This window comes from Thermomyces dupontii, assembly GCF_041956625.1.
Source record: "Thermomyces dupontii strain NRRL 2155 unplaced genomic scaffold VTN31scaffold_3, whole genome shotgun sequence".
NCBI classification, from domain to species: domain Eukaryota; kingdom Fungi; phylum Ascomycota; class Eurotiomycetes; order Eurotiales; family Trichocomaceae; genus Thermomyces; species Thermomyces dupontii.
In genome coordinates, this window is record NW_027192309.1 from 2,430,060 (window position 1) to 2,448,154 (window position 18,095).

General features: G+C 49.4%; 3 protein-coding genes across 3 annotated transcripts; 2 read left to right on the forward strand and 1 right to left on the reverse strand.

Moving 5' to 3' along the window:
* Window positions 1-438: 438 nt before the first annotated feature.
* Window positions 439-3,279, reverse strand: VTN31DRAFT_4372 (uncharacterized protein; the record flags this gene model as incomplete). Its single annotated transcript, XM_069404753.1, has 1 exon — window positions 439-3,279. One exon carries the CDS (start codon window positions 3,277-3,279, stop codon window positions 439-441), a length of 2,841 nt encoding a protein of 946 aa, XP_069261695.1.
* A 2,920-nt stretch (window positions 3,280-6,199) lies between these two features.
* VTN31DRAFT_4373 (uncharacterized protein) lies at window positions 6,200-6,579 on the forward strand (the record flags this gene model as incomplete). Its single annotated transcript, XM_069404754.1, has 2 exons — window positions 6,200-6,342; window positions 6,402-6,579. 2 exons carry the CDS (start codon window positions 6,200-6,202, stop codon window positions 6,577-6,579), a joined length of 321 nt encoding a protein of 106 aa, XP_069261696.1.
* A 6,494-nt stretch (window positions 6,580-13,073) lies between these two features.
* On the forward strand, window positions 13,074-15,113 carry VTN31DRAFT_4374 (uncharacterized protein; the record flags this gene model as incomplete). The annotated part of the gene is made up of 2 exons (XM_069404755.1): window positions 13,074-13,156; window positions 14,909-15,113. 2 exons carry the CDS (start codon window positions 13,074-13,076, stop codon window positions 15,111-15,113), a joined length of 288 nt encoding a protein of 95 aa, XP_069261697.1.
* Between the last annotated feature and the right edge of the window lie 2,982 nt (window positions 15,114-18,095).

Here is an 18,095-nt window from a genome sequence, read left to right on the forward strand (position 1 = left end):
CGTGATATGAGATTGCAACGACTAGAATGTAAACAGATGGATCTTTAGTTTTTCCCGTAAACACCGACTGCTGATTAATAAACAACCGCTGATTTGAAAGTTACCAAACGAGGCAATTATGAGCATCTGAATCGTTCCTGAATGGTATTTTCAGTCTACTCAATTACATACAGCAAGTCGCTTCCGTATGAGCATGAAAAGCACATGTGCTGCGAATTCAGCTGGAGTTGACATGTATACGTGCAAAAAGAAGAGCAATTAGATGCAAGTCAAAAGATGGCAACGGTCCGAACCCGGGATCCGGATGAAATAACTGAATCGGAATCATCCGACCGACGACAAAGGATAGTACGTCATCATGAACGAGGTTCCGGTCTTGAGAAATGGGTTGAGAAAGGTCGTTATCAACAAGCATCGTTCCCATCCAGAAAGGGTGGTTCAGTTGGGCCCATTCCTACCGGGATTGAATTGGCCCTGCTCCAAATCCTCACGCCTCGCCTCCGTGGACGGCCTGCCGAGGAATCGAGAACGGTGAAGGGAAGATGAAAAGCTCGGACGGGCTGAATTACGAGACTCAAGCGACGACCGGGGAACACCGCTGCTCTCCGGCTCGAGAAGACCTCCGTGCGCGCGCGGCGACACAACCGAGCTGCTGTGGCTGCCCGTCCGCACCCGCCGCATCCCCGACGTCACCGAGGCGCGCTCTTCCTCTACCCGAGCTCGCCGCTCCTCGCTCTCTCGATTGGCGGTGCGCACGACTTCTTCGAGCCGCGAGGGACCTCGACCTTCAAAGACGTCGCCCATGACGTCTCCCGAGGACATCTCGGTCATCCCGAGCGAGAAGTCCACGTGCCGTCCAGGGCGTGAGGTTGACTCGCCCCGTGCACGTGCCGCAGCGACCGTTGAGCCCTTGCGGAGGATCGAATGATGCTGCTGCGGCTGCTGAGATGGCGCCATGCCGGTACTGATGCTGCTGTTCTCCGGGATTTCGCCGCGCTCCTCGGCAATCGTCGCTGGTCTTGTCGCCGACGACGACTCGACGGTCGGCGGTCGTGAATTATCGTGCTGACCCGATGTCGCCACAGAATAGCTCGGCGGCAGACCGTGGTACGCAACATGATACGGGTAGTCGACGTGCGCTCCTTGCATGTTCTTGCGCGGCCCTTCAATACCGATCTCCTGCATCGACAGCATGAGCATGCAGATGAACTTGTTCCGTCGCTGCAGCCGAAGACCCTCATTCTGCCAGTTGGACTTGTAGAAGAAGACCACATTCAATGTAATCGAGTATGCTTCCGTCACGTCCCGCAGCTCTGTTAAGATGTTCGGCTGATACTCGCGCTTCTCAGACCGCACGAACTCAAGCAGTCTCTGCCGCAGAGTCTCGATCTGCTCCAGGGTCGTACCGAACTTGAGCACAACTGGGACGGCTTCCGCCAATGCTCCCGAGCGACGCTGGTTTAGGATGAATAGCGTGTTGAGATAACTGTTGGGAGCCTGCACGACATGGCCCTGCATTTTCTTGAACTCCGTGTACAAGAGCGAGATTTTCTTCACATAATAGTCGTCCCCAGTCAGGTTGTCACCGGTCGTCCCGTACACCGTCACACGGTCCCCAACGTCAAATGGGTGCTTGATGAACACGAACACCACCGACTGCAGGAACTCCTGCGCCGTGGCGGAGAACAGCCATGAGAGGGCCAGAATTGTCGAGCCGGCCGATGTCAGCACACCCGCCGCTGATGTGGAGATCAACGACAGGAACACCAAGATCGTAATAACGCAGACGATGAAGAACAAGACGCTATCGAGTTTCGACACGACCGAATCAAGGTCCTTCAGCGATGCCGTGATCGATTTGCGCTCCCGCCCAATTTCGACGCACACAGCTTCCAGCTCCTCCATCGAGATGTCACCGTTCATATCCTTGTCGAACATGGCAAAGGCGGCGTCCGCCTCTTCGCTGTTGTCAAACGCGGCCTTCAGATCGCCAGCGAACACGGTGTCGAATCCCTCTCGGACAAAGGTTCGATACAAGCGCCGGGCTAGGACCTGGCTACCTGATGTCGAGCCGAGGAGAGTGAGCACCACCTGTTGTGGATGGGTGCTCTTTGCGACTTTCTTGCCCGTGAAATCGCCCGCCACCGCTCCGGCCATGTCTCCCACCTTGTTCAGTGTTTTCCGAGCGACCTTGGTGGCCGCACTGGCGTAGTTTAAGGGCGTTTTTGTTCCCTCTTTTTCTGAACTCTTCTCCTCGAAATCCTCGTCTTTCAGGGAAAGGACTTCTCTCGAGTAGGCGTACAACTTGGCGAGACTGCCAATCTGAAACTTGTTGATTTCAATGCGATCAGCATAGGTTCGGGTGTGGAAGCTGATTGCGATCAGCTGAATGATCAACTTCTCGACCAGGTTCAGAATGACTCCGACAAAGATCGACACAATAACCTTGTTCATCACCATCTCCCAGTGGCGGACCCGCTTGGAGCCATCGATATGGTGGTTGACCATGGTGGGCAGAAATGAAATCTCGACACCGAGCCACCAGAAGAAGAGTGTGGCCGGCATTTGCAGCTGCGAACCCAAGTCCCTCCATTTCTTAGGGTTGTTCGTGAAGATCGACATGATCATGCCCAGCACATATGGGATACATTTGGCGACGAGACGGCCCGCCCACAGGGTCAGCCAGAAGATCTCCAGCCAGATACTGAACCACATGAGCTTTACATCACCGACGGTGGCATTCGGGAAGACGAGGCTCCCCAGCAGCAGGGGGATGAGAATGAGGCCGACGACGGGGATGATATAGATGATGTATCGGACGAGGAAGCTCGAGCTGTGGATCTTCTTGAGCGCCCTAGCCAGGCTGGTGGTGGGATTATCCGGGGGATTGTACACGGCCGCCTTCTCATGCAATGGGTTGGTGGCCGCATCGAACTCGTCGACGGGTTCGGAGCGGCGCGAGGAGCGGGACCGATGGAGGGACGATTTTTCGCTCTTTGCATCTTCGCGCTGCGTGTTATTGGACACGACCCTCTCCGCTTCCAGTACTGCCAACTCGTCGTCCAGACGCAGTGAGTGTTCCCGAATGGCAGAGGGGGACGGCTCAGCCTTCAACGAGCGATTAGTCGATGTGTCGACCGTCAATCCTCCGTTCGCTGTCCGGCCGCGATCCTCGTCTGCGAAAGTTCCCTCGTCCGAGGCGCTGCGCATGGCGGCGCCTTCCTCTCCCTGACGGACATTGGCGCGCGGGTCGTTGGCTTCGGGGGCGGTGTTCGACATGCTGGCGCCTGGCCAGAGTAATACTTGCAATCGAATTCAAAGAATGACAGATTCAAAATATACTGTTGAAAGGAATGACAGAAGCTGATATTGGAGAAAAAAAAAACCCGGCCACAGGCCTCAAAAGAACGACTTTGAGTTCAGAAAGTAGGGTAACGAGCGTGAGGTATGAACAATAGGGGTCGAAGAGAAGGGAATGAGTAGAAACCACAGAACAATGCTGTGCAGGAAGAATGAAATTAGACGGCCATCGAGTCATATAATAATAAAGGTCTAGCGATCTTTTTTCTAGATCTCGACAAAAGCCATGGACTCTCACACTCGTCAAGCCAAGTCCAAATCTCCCACTTTTGCCCATGGGCGAATCCGTGAATGAGAAGCGAAAAAGGGACGGGGGTTGAATCTGGCTTATATCAGCACCATTCCCGCCAATCAGGTCCTTCAGGTCGGAATATTTCCCGCTCGGTTCCATGTCTTGCAGACGCCACTTGGCCACGCCGTCAAGGGGCGGGGCGGAGTGGAGGGGCGGAGTGGAACTCGTCAGGTCCAGAATCCTCAGCTTCCAAGTAGTGAAATACCTAGGTATGAAGAATACTAGACTATGGATTCAACCGGTCTGTATTGAATCTACTATCGAATCTGGGAGTTGCGTTCATCTTGCAGATCATAGAATGTATGCTGATATTGCTGTTGTGAAGCTTGGCCGGTTTCAATTCAAGCTCCGACAAGCTTCCAAGTTCCAACGCCTTCAAGAAAAATTAGAGTTTAATGCGTGTCCTGGTTTCCTGGACGGCACATGAAACGCCAAGGCGAGAAGGTCGCATATGCGGGACGTTAGGGTCCCGATCATGTCATGATCGCCGTTGCCCTATCTTAGGGCTAGGGCTTGGTTCATAAGATCGAAGACATTCTTATTTTCAACCTGATAGATAACTAGTAGAGGTAAGTACCTACCTCCCTGATAATAGAGTACTTTTGTGAAACGTCTTCGTAAACTTGTTTCGTTTTGTGGGTTAGAACATCCAGTGCCATTACCTATTATTTTGACGTTGCCTTCGATCTGACCTCCGCGCATCGCCAATCAAAAAACGTAGGCAATGCTTACTCATCGAGCTCCTGACGTAACTATGTTTTGTCATCATTTTGTATTTTTACGTCACCAATAGTTACCTACACACCGGTTTAATGTTCGATCTTCGATTGCGGACCGATTGCCTCGGCTTCAGACTCAGTTCCGAGTATCCAGATCCAGAGCATTAAGTTCTTAAACCCATCGATTTTCACTCATTCGGGCAGCCCTCCAGGGTTCTTCCGATACAGTGCATCATCAGATTCATGTACCTTTTCCATCTCGCGTACGTATACGAGTAAGTATGCACCATACCACCTTGAACGACAGTACCGGACCGAGTAGGAGGGATGATGGGATGAACAACGAAGTGTCCAGCGCCATGATTTAGGACAATCTGAGCAGCCTCGCTAGTCGGATCGTTCCTACTCGTGTCGCTGGATCTCTACGCTGTTTCATCCAGTAGGACTGTTACAGGACAGGCATTGCATCACTGACATGAGACGAATGAACTGACACAATGCTAATTTCGATCAAATGATCTGCCTTTGATCATATGGCAATCTAGACGTTCTTTCCAGGACCTGCATGTCAAGTCAATGGTGCTTCAAATCTCGTGCCGTCACCAGATAACGCACTGTCCGACTCGTATACCCGGAGAGCAATATCTGAAGGGACTCGCAGTTCTGTCGCCAGTTGGAGGGGGACGCTTCCTTCAGTGATAGCGGCGTGCTCTCGATGAACCAAGTGCTTTTAAAGTTTGTCACCATCACCCGCTGGGTTTCCGCGCAACCGATGGTCATTGTATTAAGGCCCGTCCAACTCATGCGACCACAAATATCCGCGGACACAGACGCCCTTGACAGGCTGGAGCCGTTTGTACGCGGACGCCTCGCGCCAACGATTGCTACGAAACTCCGGGACCGTTCCTTTGATCACAAACAATGTAGCCGTGCTTGAGCAATGGGACCTTGAATAGGACACCGCGCGATCCTTGCTTGCCCAAGGGCTCCAACCCTTCGTCTATCGTTCCACGCAACTGTTCCGCCAGAAGACTACCTACCCAAAGTTGCACGATCAATTGGGTGACGCTGAATCTCCTCGTTGCCTCTGTCCTGCACGTGGAGGGAGTAGTTCAAACAAATGCGATCTAGCATGTGGCGCCTCACCAATTCCAAGAGGCAAGCCTGTGTACAATACTGGTGGCTTCCGTTTGTCTCTGCAGGAAGTTTGCCAAATTCGTTGTTGGCCTGAGGGGAACTGTCACGTGCCCCTTAATTTAGGACTGTATGTATATAGATAGCCTCGGGCAGTAGCAGCCTTGACAGAGCTTTGCATCCTTTCATCTTGTTCCAGGCCCCGTCATATGGCCCTCCAGTCAGGCTGCCCACCGGGGCGCATAACAGGAACTGGGCGCAAATACACATAAGAGCCGCACACCCGCCGTGCTGCTCCGGCTTCTCAGGCAGCCAATGCGGAGTTCTGTTTATCTCGCAATAGGCTCTACATGCGAGTGCAGATGGTGGCGGCTGCATATGCCGATCATGCCAAAACATAGTTTGCAGAATACTCTCGGGTTATCCTCCCCTTTAGTCAGCCTTTCCATAGAGCGACTGTCTGACAGTCGCTCACTTTGCAAACGCCAGACGATTCGCTAGCCAGCAGGATCAAGGCCAGAGCTTGGCTGATAGCTGTGCAGTACAAGGTGCTGTCCGGATGCGCCTCGATCTCGGCCACTGGAATCCCGCCAACTGACAGTAGAGTATGACCGGGTCCTCCCAGTCGACTTTGAAACAATTACAGTGTTCGTTAAAAGGTACCCATATTCTAACCCCGTTTCCAACATAACCTATGGTGGACGATTTGCGTTACAACGGCGGCCGTCAGCCTTTCCGCGTGATACCGGAAACGGTCCTCCTCATCATCTGCAAGAGGCTCTGTAGTTCGACTAACAACCTCCAGAATGTCCATGTTTTTCGAAGTCCCAGGCGAAGGTACGGGGGCGGGGGGGGGGGGGGGGGGCGGGTAAGCTTATAGGGGTACTTGCGCTCAGAAACACAAATCAGTCGCCGACCGGCCGGCGCCCCGTGCTCATCTTTAGACACCCGTATCTCACGTATCCGAGGCACTTCGGTTCTCCATCCAAACCGTTCTTCCCAAGGATCTTCGCCAATGTGGCTGAGCACATTTTGCTCGGTATCGAGTACAATGCTCCCACTGAGGCTGGATGAACCATCTACGTGGTGTTCCCTCAGTTGTTTGGAATTTCCGAAACTAGACTCTCCAGAAATCCGTTCTGAATGAGAGCGACAGAGCGGGTAATTCGATCCTTTGACACTACGGCGGCCATGGCTCTCAGAGATGCCCGGCAGGGAAAGAGTTGTTGATCTTTCGGAATCACGGAGAACAGCTGTTTCCAAGGTCCTTTTCCACTGTTCGAAGAAGTCCCCCAGGCAGTGAGACGAGCAGGGGAGACGTTGGACTTGGGTTCACAGAAGTTCCACTCCGATAGGGTTTTCTCGGAATCAACTTCATAATTCTTCAAGGGATTTTTGTGCAGAGTCTCGAGGTACTCGGAAAGGTCTGTTTGCCTCACTTCCTCGTTGATGCTCGGCTTTTTTTTTTTGGTCTCTCCTGTGAGGTGCCTCGGCTGAGTCCTGACTATTTGATCGACGGTGGCAAGGCTATTCGTGCCGGAGTTTGTTCACGACAGTTGAGAAAAAAAGGAACAGGACAGTAACTGTAGAAACTAAGGAGGGTTAATCTGTTGAATCGGGTTTCCTGTACTCTGAAGAGCAGGCAAGTCAAGTAGATAGTAGGCCTATAAGAGCACGGTGAATACATAAAACTTGGTGGAATACAACAGTGCATACTAATGGCTCCGTGACAATGTCAACAAACAACAAGAGGGTGATTTCTTAGGGTGCTATTCCTCCATTAGACACAGACAAAATCCGTCGTGAGTTGGCCTTGAATGCAAGAAGGGAACGAAGTGTACTGACCAGTCAAAGTTACCACATATATCATCGAGATGTTACTAGACTGTGGAAATTTATGTCGGTACAAAAACTCAGTACATACTTGGAGGGAGTACTGACTAGTACAAACTGGCTACTTCAATGCTTCCTGCTCGGAGTGAGCTGAATGCAGATTTCAACTTCCAAGGACCTGCATGCCACGGTTCCCGTACCCTGCTTGATACCTGGTACCTGAGGTAACTACCTCTAGTACTTATTCTTGTCTATCTCCTGATTACTCGTAATTGTATATAGGTATTGTAGTACTGTGCCCTCCTGCGTTTCGTTATAACCTGCCAATAAGACTGTACCCTGTTTGGATAAGTAGTCATGTGCACTTCGGTTAGGCTTGTGGGGCAAAGCGGAGCTTCCGAAATGCTGAAGTTGAACAACACACTCTGAATGGTCAGATCTTTCAGTTTTCACTTTTCAGGAGCTTATCTGAAAATTACATAACCTATTGATGGCCCCACCGGCCCGGCCTACCGGAACCATCCCAGCTTCAATTGTTGATGGGAACCCACCAGGTACAGTAGTATAGGTTATGATACAGTCAACCCTCTGGTGGATTCTCCATTCGTTCTGAAAGCAATTCCAAGGCTGAAGTGAGAAGACGCATTTCATCTCATTGAAAAGAATCGCCATTAGGATTGTCCACTGCGATATGTTTCGCAGTTTCATTCTGCCTGTAACTAGTGGTTACTATCGTGAAAGCTCCCACGTTGACTTATGGATTCGTATATTTTTCAAACGACTTTCCATCTCAATCGAAATTGTCTCTGTATATATACAATTCATGGAGTCGGACTTGTTCAGAAGTTTTGACATTCATAGATAGAATAAGGTAGGGAGCGCCAGTTCAATACAGGGTGTGATGGGAGATGTGAATCACCGTCCCAAGACAGTAATGTATTGTCGAATGATGACCGTCCATTTACGACCCTTGGGTGATAATTGTCATGATGTTCGCAACAGCTTTCTTCGATCTAAGAGCATTAGCCTTTGTTCTGATGCATCCGCGGCGTTAGAAATTGATGATTAGACGAACAGAAAACAACTGCAGTCTAACCTCACTTGCAAAAGCAACAAAAAAAATGCTACCTATTCGGTACCTGTAAGTACGTAGTCTCTAGTCATACATATATCTCTGCTACCAAAACACAAAATGCACACCAGTTGATCGTGCCGGCTCCAGCCTATCAACAGACAGAGTTGAAACACGGATCATTCACAAAGTATTCCGACTGGTAACTTCATCTCCAAAACTTTTTGCACAGACTTCGGACAAGGATCCGCCGGGTTCGTGTAAGCTTCTAACTCTTTCCTGGCTTCATGGATTATGCTCTCGTATTGTTCGAGTATCATCATTTCTCGTCGCAAACGCTCAGATTCCTCAGCGGTCATAACACTTTGAACGAGTGCAGTAAGTCCAGTCCGAACCTGGCTGATTTCGAAGGCGTTGTGGATGGCTTTCGCCCAGCGTAACTGCACTTCGCATCCTCCTCGGTTTACTTTCCACCAGTCTCTTGCTTGCTGTTGGTATGGTTCAAGTATTTGTTGGCGAAAGGCCACCAGTCCTTCGATCTTGGCCCACTGTTCTCTGATTACTCTGTTGTAAGCATCATGCGGAAAATTCGGGAACTCCTTCACGATCTGCTTCAAATCACTGGTGAGACCCGGTAGGCTAGCGCTGCAATAACGCCAAGTCATGTCAATATTCAACAGCTTCATGGATAGCATCCACGGTGCCGGGAATTTCATATGTACTGTCATTTGGTTCGATTCATAGGCGATGCACTAGTCAGGGTATTTTGTAAGTCCTTTAACTGGCGAGCGAATTTCGTCTATTTCATGGTGTTTGTTGTTAGCACAACGATTGATATCCCTTTTTAGAATGCATGCAGACAAGCAGTAACGGAGGACTTACCACTCGTTCGTCGGTCTCGTAATTACTATCTTTGTTTGTCGATGTTTTCTTTGCTGTGGCCATTGTGGTACTTTGTGAGAGCAAGTGTCAGTTCTGAAAGTTTCTTAATCGTCGAACGCGAGTATTAGTATTCTCGAGAGTTTTCGAGTGTCGACTTCAGTGTTTCTAAGTCCGAGACTACTTCGACGAAGGTCAAGATGCCCCTATTTATACCGAGGGAGTGCAATCTTCTGGATAGTATGCCATTGTGAAATGTCTGCACTCCTTGACGGGTTCTGCGTGTCATGATTGACTCCTTTCTGTGACTCGACAGGGACTTGCACTGAGGGGGAGTTGCGAATGACCAATACGGCCGAGTATGAGGGTTCGATCACAGATTTCTTCAATTGTACGATGCAAAACAACTGGAGGAATTCCAGTGGCAATAAGTACTCTTTGAGCTGAGGGTGCCTTGATGATCTGTTCTGAACAATGAACTGTTTGAATGTTGATCATTCTTGTTCTTGGATTAAGGCCATGTCATAGGAGTTCTTTGTCATGGTACAACTCTTTGTGTGGAATACAAGGCATTGTGACTATGTCAACCGTGTCAACCGCTGCCATCTTCGTCGAATTTGATTGTCGTTCTGATTCTCACTGGAAATGATTGATTGAAGCAGCCAAAGGCGAGGTAGACAACTGTAGTGTAGCCCTAATTCCCCACCCCACTCGCTGTAGCTAGGTGGGTACCTAGTATCTACTCTGCATGCATTCTACGTCTAGAGTCAAAGCATCCATTGCTACGTTCATTAGATGCTTCATAGAACTCCAGCTGCGCTAATACAACCTTTCTAGCCCGTCAAAGAAACACCTACCCCTTCAAGACACCAACTACCGTTGTTTAAAGTCAGAGAAAGAGGCTCAATGGCATCAATTCAAAATCAACGAACTCAAGCTAGCTACATGCAAGAAGCTACTATCCGCCTTTCTCATGATCCTTCAACATCTCTTGATCACCGGGACGGTAAAGTGTTACACATCCACCTCGTAAATCTTCATGTTCCTCTCCCGCAGAAGCTGTTCCACAGTTCTTGGACAAGCGTATCCCGGCTCTCCTCGTCTTGCTAACTCCTCACTGGCTTCTTTGATCTTCTCCAATGGCCAACAATTGTCGTCAGCGTCGCAAACCACGCGGGTGTATTCACCTCCTGTTAGGTAGTTTGTGAAAGAACTCTACCACTCATTCGCCAGTCGTCAACTCATCTACGCAAATCTCCATGGAGGTGCAGAAGAAGATATCAAGTATCCGGGATCACCATGTCACATCTGCTGGATTATCCACTCCAATATAATAGAGTCAGCTCGACCTTCGTCAAAGGAGTCATACATAAAAAGGCATTCGAAGACAACGCTCAGGCACAGCGCTCAGAGATACTAACAAACGGCGTTTGAGAATTAGTATCAAAATGGCCACCACGGGGAAAGCATCGTCGGGGACGTTGATCTACGAGCTTTCCGCGGTCCCGGTTGGCGTGCTAACGAAACAAATTCTCGAATAGGACGGAATCGTCAGAGACCTGGAAAGGGTTTCTCAGGACCTGAATGAGGCCCAAGCTCTCCTGCTCAGCGACAACACCAGAAACGCACCACCATGGGGTATATCCATGGTTCTGCTCATAACCGACATGATATGCCGCGTCCTCAACGACAAACTGCCACTGGTCGAAAAGAAAGTGGAGATACTCGAGTCAATTGCTGGTTCCAACTATCCTGTGATTACTGGTTTCAAGAAAGAAATCCAAAACAAACTGAACGCCCTCGAGGGAATACGAGCATTGCGTTCCAAGCTTGTGAAGCATAGAAAAGCAGTTACCGAGAATTTGGAACCAGGAGGACATAGATTTCCAGAATGAGCGATACTGGGCGCAGGCTATATGGGACGAATACACCCGCGTGGTTTGCGACGCTGACGACAATTGTTGGCCATTGGAGAAGATCAAAGAAGCCAGTGAGGAGTTAGCAAGACGAGGAGAGCCGGGATACGCTTGTCCAAGAACTGTGGAACAGCTTCTGCGGGAGAGGAACATGAAGATTTACGAGGTGGATGTGTAACACTTTACCGTCCCGGTGATCAAGAGATGTTGAAGGATCATGAGAAAGGCGGATAGTAGCTTCTTGCATGTAGCTAGCTTGAGTTCGTTGATTTTGAATTGATGCCATTGAGCCTCTTTCTCTGACTTTAAACAACGGTAGTTGGTGTCTTGAAGGGGTAGGTGTTTCTTTGACGGGCTAGAAAGGTTGTATTAGCGCAGCTGGAGTTCTATGAAGCATCTAATGAACGTAGCAATGGATGCTTTGACTCTAGACGTAGAATGCATGCAGAGTAGATACTAGGTACCCACCTAGCTACAGCGAGTGGGGTGGGGAATTAGGGCTACACTACAGTTGTCTACCTCGCCTTTGGCTGCTTCAATCAATCATTTCCAGTGAGAATCAGAACGACAATCAAATTCGACGAAGATGGCAGCGGTTGACACGGTTGACATAGTCACAATGCCTTGTATTCCACACAAAGAGTTGTACCATGACAAAGAACTCCTATGACATGGCCTTAATCCAAGAACAAGAATGATCAACATTCAAACAGTTCATTGTTCAGAACAGATCATCAAGGCACCCTCAGCTCAAAGAGTACTTATTGCCACTGGAATTCCTCCAGTTGTTTTGCATCGTACAATTGAAGAAATCTGTGATCGAACCCTCATACTCGGCCGTATTGGTCATTCGCAACTCCCCCTCAGTGCAAGTCCCTGTCGAGTCACAGAAAGGAGTCAATCATGACACGCAGAACCCGTCAAGGAGTGCAGACATTTCACAATGGCATACTATCCAGAAGATTGCACTCCCTCGGTATAAATAGGGGCATCTTGACCTTCGTCGAAGTAGTCTCGGACTTAGAAACACTGAAGTCGACACTCGAAAACTCTCGAGAATACTAATACTCGCGTTCGACGATTAAGAAACTTTCAGAACTGACACTTGCTCTCACAAAGTACCACAATGGCCACAGCAAAGAAAACATCGATATTGTCTTTCGAGGTATACCGCCAGCATTGCATCCCACTGCTGAATCACCGCAGACGCAAAATGAGGCATCTGACGCCTCACAGGGGCCCGCGGAAACTCCCGCATCGAGATTTAGGCAGACGAATCAACTGTTGGAGCAACAAGAAGCTCGGTTGTCGTATTTCACGCGTGTTCAGGATCTTGGTACTCACTTAGTACCGAGCGCTGATGGAACGTCATCGATGCTTGGACGAAAACAGTAGTAACAGAAACAACCTCCGTCACCCAGAGTCCCAGACCCATTGGACCCCAAGCTTCACTATAACGTTACCGCACCGCAACATGAATCTTGGGCGAACCAGATTAATTCGGGCACGCCGACGTTTGAAAAACCCCCCGCCAGCCTTGCCCAGTATTGGCGGACCAAGCAGGGGCCAATAAGTCGTGAGTCCCGTCACCCCCTGAAGCAAGACCGAGAGAGGGACCTGAAGTCAGCCATCGATCGCTTCATGGATATGGCAGGAAAGTACACAGAAGCATGCATTCTAAAAAGGGACATCAATCGTTGTGCTAACAACGAACACCATCCAAGTAGACGAAGTTCGCTGCCGATTTAAAACAAGTACAAGATGGCCTGACAGGTGCTAACAACCTTCTCTGTGAACTGAACCAACTGATACTAGATGGAAAATACGTGGAACCGTGGGCGCTATCCATGAAGCTGTTGAAGATCAAGATGGCTTGCCAGTATTGCCGCGATATCTTACCAAGTCTCAGCCGTGACGTGCTGGAGCTCGTGAAGGCGTTCCCGCATTCTTCGTATGATGCTTACAACAGAGTAATCAGGGACCAGTGGACCAAGATCGATAGACTGGAGCTCTTTCATCGGAGTAAACTTTTAGATTACCAACAAAAAACGAACGACTGGTGGAAAGAAAACCGAGGAGGATGCGAAGAGCAATTAAAATGGGCGAAAGCCATCCACGACGCCTTCGAAACCTGCCTGACTCGACACGCTGCTCTTGCTGCAAGCAGTCAAAAAGTTCAGAACGCCGAGGAGTCTGAGTCTTTGGAGCGACAAATAATGAAAGTGAGACGAGACGAAGACACGGTTGATGAAGCCAGGAGAGAGTTGGAAAGATACAAGGGTCCAGGGCAAGCTTGTCCAAAGTCTGTGCAACAGATCGTGGAGAAGAAGCTATCAGTTCATGAGTAATCTATGTTTTAACTCTGCTTGTATAGGCTGGAGCCGGCGATAATAAACATGCGAACTTTGTTGTCGAAGCAGACATTTGTGTTTGATTAGATACTACGTACCTACAAATACCTAGTATATGTACCTGGTACGCAGTAGTTTGTACTAGGTAACATTGTTTCGTTGCTTTTGCAATTGGGGTTAAACTGCAGTTAGTTTTTGTTGTATCATTCAACGATTTCTAACGGCAAGTATGCATCAGAACAAAGGGTAGGTAATGTTCTAATCGAAGAAAGCTGCTGCGACAATCATGGCAGTTATCACCGAAGGATCGTCATCCGTCAGACGGTCATCATTCGACAATACATCACTGTCTTGGGACGGTGATTCATATTCTTCCATAACACCCTGCATAATAGTACCTCTATTGCACTGGCGCTCCCTACCCTATTCGAACCATGAATATCAAACTTCTGAACAAGTCCGATTACATGAATCGTTTACTAAGAGAGACAGCGTTGCATGCGCTAACTACCGGTGATAATTTCCAAGTTATACGGATTCAGAATCAACGTGGGAGCTTCCACCATAATAACCACTGCAGGCAGTTCAATGAATTTGACGTACATTTATAGCGATCAGCCTGCCGGTTTCTAAAGCGGTCTTATACAAGGCGCTTGGGAACAACACTTGGAGCAGTTTCTGCAGGAACGATCTCGAAAGACGGTACAAGATGTCCACGATAGAAAGATCAGAGCCAAAGGATACCAGCTTTCCACGGATCGTCAGTACTTTTGATGTTTACAAGTTTCGGCACAGAATAAGGCTAGATCCGCATGCTAACGAGGACTATATCGAAAAAAGATGCGTATATTTTGATACCTTGACAAGAGACTTCACTAACCTGCGAATGCAGCAAGCATTAGGACAACTTCAGGAAGAAACCGCGAATCATATTGCAGCGGACAATCCTAATGGCGATTCTTTTCAGGGAGATGAAATGCGTCTTCTCACTTCTTCCCTAAAACTTCTTCACTACGATCTGGAAATCTACCAGAGGGTTGACTGTCCAGCACCGGTGATACAGATTTCACATGTTAAGAAAACTATACCTAACCTACTACTCGTACATAGTAACTACCTGGTGTTGGACCAGTGACTGAGATTTGAGGTCATGATTGGGTTATGCCTGTTAACTATCGTGTTCTTCTCTTGTCTGATTGATTACTAGTACCTATCCTATTACTATTTATATACTATCAAATGCGGTTCGAGGGGGTTAAGGTTTACCTGTGATAGCATTGGAGGGGTTATGATTGAGGGTTTCCTACGGCGGACATCCGGATAGCTACGGAGCCAATGTATCACCTGGATAGAAATCCGCAGATGGATTACCATCCGCCGACCAAGCATGATGGGTTACGAACTGACGGAATGGCGGAAGAAGTTGACGATGCGCCTGTCGACCCGGAGGCGCTGCTGGCTGCCGAGGAGGGCGCGAAGGCGGTCGCCTACCACACCAAATATCGCCCGAAGAAGACACTCGAGGCCTATCTGCCACGGCAGGAAGAGTTAAAATGAAGTCTTATCGTCATCCCTTCCCTTCCTCCACATCTTGACTTTTGAGCTCCCCATTGGGCCCGCCTTTCCTCCTTGTGGAGGCTGACGAACGCCGGGGCTGGGGGGTGGGGGGCCGCTGTTGCCCAATATACCATTGAAAAACAACGATTCTGCCGGAAAGGCTATCCAACCGGAGTTCAAGCTCTGTGAATTCCTCCGAAAAGAGGTCCTGGACCGCGAGATCAAGCTCCGTTGCTACCGCCATAAGGACTGGCGTAAGAACGGGAGCGAGCAAACCTTCTTCTGCCGGCGGAGAAAGATCATTAGGGAGATTGAGAGGCGGCATCGCACAAAACGGATATCGTATGCGGCCGCCGTGAAGGAGTTGGAGGCCTATCGGATTCTGAATAAGCCTCTCTCTTCATCGCCTGTCCGAAATTGTTGAGGAGGGGAAAACCCTGACGGTAAGAGGGGAAGTCTTTCATGTTTGTCAATGAGAATGGCATTCATTATCGTTCTCTGGTTGATCAAGGCCGCTGTTCAGCGCCCAACCTAGTAAGGGCAGTAGGTCTAGTAGGAGAATACTTGATTGCAGCAGTAGCATATTCAATCATTCTCCCGCTGATAGATCTAGCCTTTTGTAGCTGTCTGGCCGGCCTTTGAATGACCTAGCAAGGGCCGTTTTCGTGCTATAGGCCTACCTGATCGCCAGCAGCAATTGTACGGAGAAGAGGCTAACTTACTGTACGAGGTCTCCATCAAAAGTTTTGTCACCCCCTTGGTCGTGTAATTTTGTAATAGGCTTGTAATATACAAGAACACCTATCCATTTAGGGAAAGTACACAATATTCGTACTTGCTCCAGGTACCAGGTACCTTGACAACATAAATATTACTGCAAGTAGACATTTAGCAACGAATCAAGATCATCAATAAACAAAACAGCAGGTTTACTACTAAACATGAAGATTACTTTTCATGGTTTTTATAGGGTAACCTAACCCACGAGCAGAATAATCCGTGTCACGTAGATATCGCAGAGGTACCTGGTACGAATGCTGGACTCGGTACCTTCCTTAATAGGCTAGCTACTTATAATTACATAATATAAATTACGTGCCAAGACATTGGCCGAAAGGAGGGTGACAGAACTTTTGATGGAGACCTCGTAAGTACCTAGTACCTACCACCTACCACCTATTTACACTCCTCAGCTGCGCCGTACCACCCAGCTGCACTTCGACTGCGGACTGGAGCGAAAGCGAAAGCGAAGGAAGAGAGGGAAGGGAGAAGGGGACAGGGAAAGGGAAAAGGGAGCGGACTTAGGGCTTTTTTCTGTTTCTTCTACGGCAGGGCGGCAGAAAACGCGCCAAGCCGGTACTTACAGCTTACTAGTGCGTAACAGCGCGAACTTGACCTGTTGGCCATTCTGACGTATTCAAGTCTTGGCATTAGGCTACTCCCATATTTTCCTGGAGCGCTCACAGCCAATCTGACCCCGGAATACACTTAGTCGCGACGCGTTCTGTATGTATCTATGTACCTAGAGTGATGTAATTGCGTCCACTTAATTACCAGTTGAATGCTGCCATTTTATTTCAAAAACACATTGTACAATCTTGTTTATCCATTTCGAATGAGGCCTGCCTACCTATTAATTAGACAATCGTGTGCCACTCCCTTACCATAGGTATCACGATGCCGCCGCGAAGAGTTTCCCAGCCTCAGACTGATCGCTACGCTCTTCGCCAACGACGAGGTGCGCGCGTTGTTCCCGAAGTCGATGAGCGGCAGACTGGCAAGAAGGCCATTGTTCGTTCCACTGTTCGTTCACGCGTCACTCCGGAGGTAGCCAGGCCACGCGTGCCACTAAGGCACCCCAGCGAGTGACGCATGCCACAGGACCACAACAGTGCATACGACAACCCAGCAACCTGAAAAGCGTGCCAGAGAAGAGATACAGTCATCATCTGTTAGTCCCTCGACATAAATGAGGAGGATAGGATTATGAAACTAGTCGACGCGACGCTTGCCGATTATCCTCGCAGTGGAATTTGCATAAGATCTGAAATCAAGATTGAGTGCGAGGCCGCCACGGCGCCAAGGACGAGGCGGCCAGCATTGCATCCCACTGCTGAATCACCGCAGACGCAAAATGAGGCATCTGACGCCTCACAGGGGCCCGCGGAAACTCCCGCATCGAGATTTAGGCAGACGAATCAACTGTTGGAGCAACAAGAAGCTCGGTTGTCGTATTTCACGCGTGTTCAGGATCTTGGTACTCACTTAGTACCGAGCGCTGATGGAACGTCATCGATGCTTGGACGAAAACAGTAGTAACAGAAACAACCTCCGTCACCCAGAGTCCCAGACCCATTGGACCCCAAGCTTCACTATAACGTTACCGCACCGCAACATGAATCTTGGGCGAACCAGATTAATTCGGGCACGCCGACGTTTGAAAAACCCCCCGCCAGCCTTGCCCAGTATTGGCGGACCAAGCAGGGGCCAATAAGTCGTGAGTCCCGTCACCCCCTGAAGCAAGACCGAGAGAGGGACCTGAAGTCAGCCATCGATCGCTTCATGGATATGGCAGGAAAGTACACAGAATTAAATATGCCGCAGAAATTATTCAGTCATATGGATTCTTTCCACCCTCCTCCCCCTCCGGCTCCTCAGCCATCTCATCCGACCAACCACTCCCAGGGAATGGTTCACGACTTCACTCGGTCCCGTCCGAGGTCGCCCAGTCCAATTGACCCCACTGAGGATGACTACGAGATTCTGGTGGCTTTTTTCGACTGGAAAATCGCCTCTCTGAGCCACTCAGACAGACGGAGAAGATACGAGCGGGCAAAAGAGGTTGTTCTAAGCAATGACTGAACAATTGCTGAGTTGAAGCAGATGGAGGATGGCGTCAGCGCAATGTATCAACGCGCTATTCAGGCTGGTGTGTCGGATGTCATTGCACGAGGCTTTCATACGGAGCTTCGGCCATTCGAG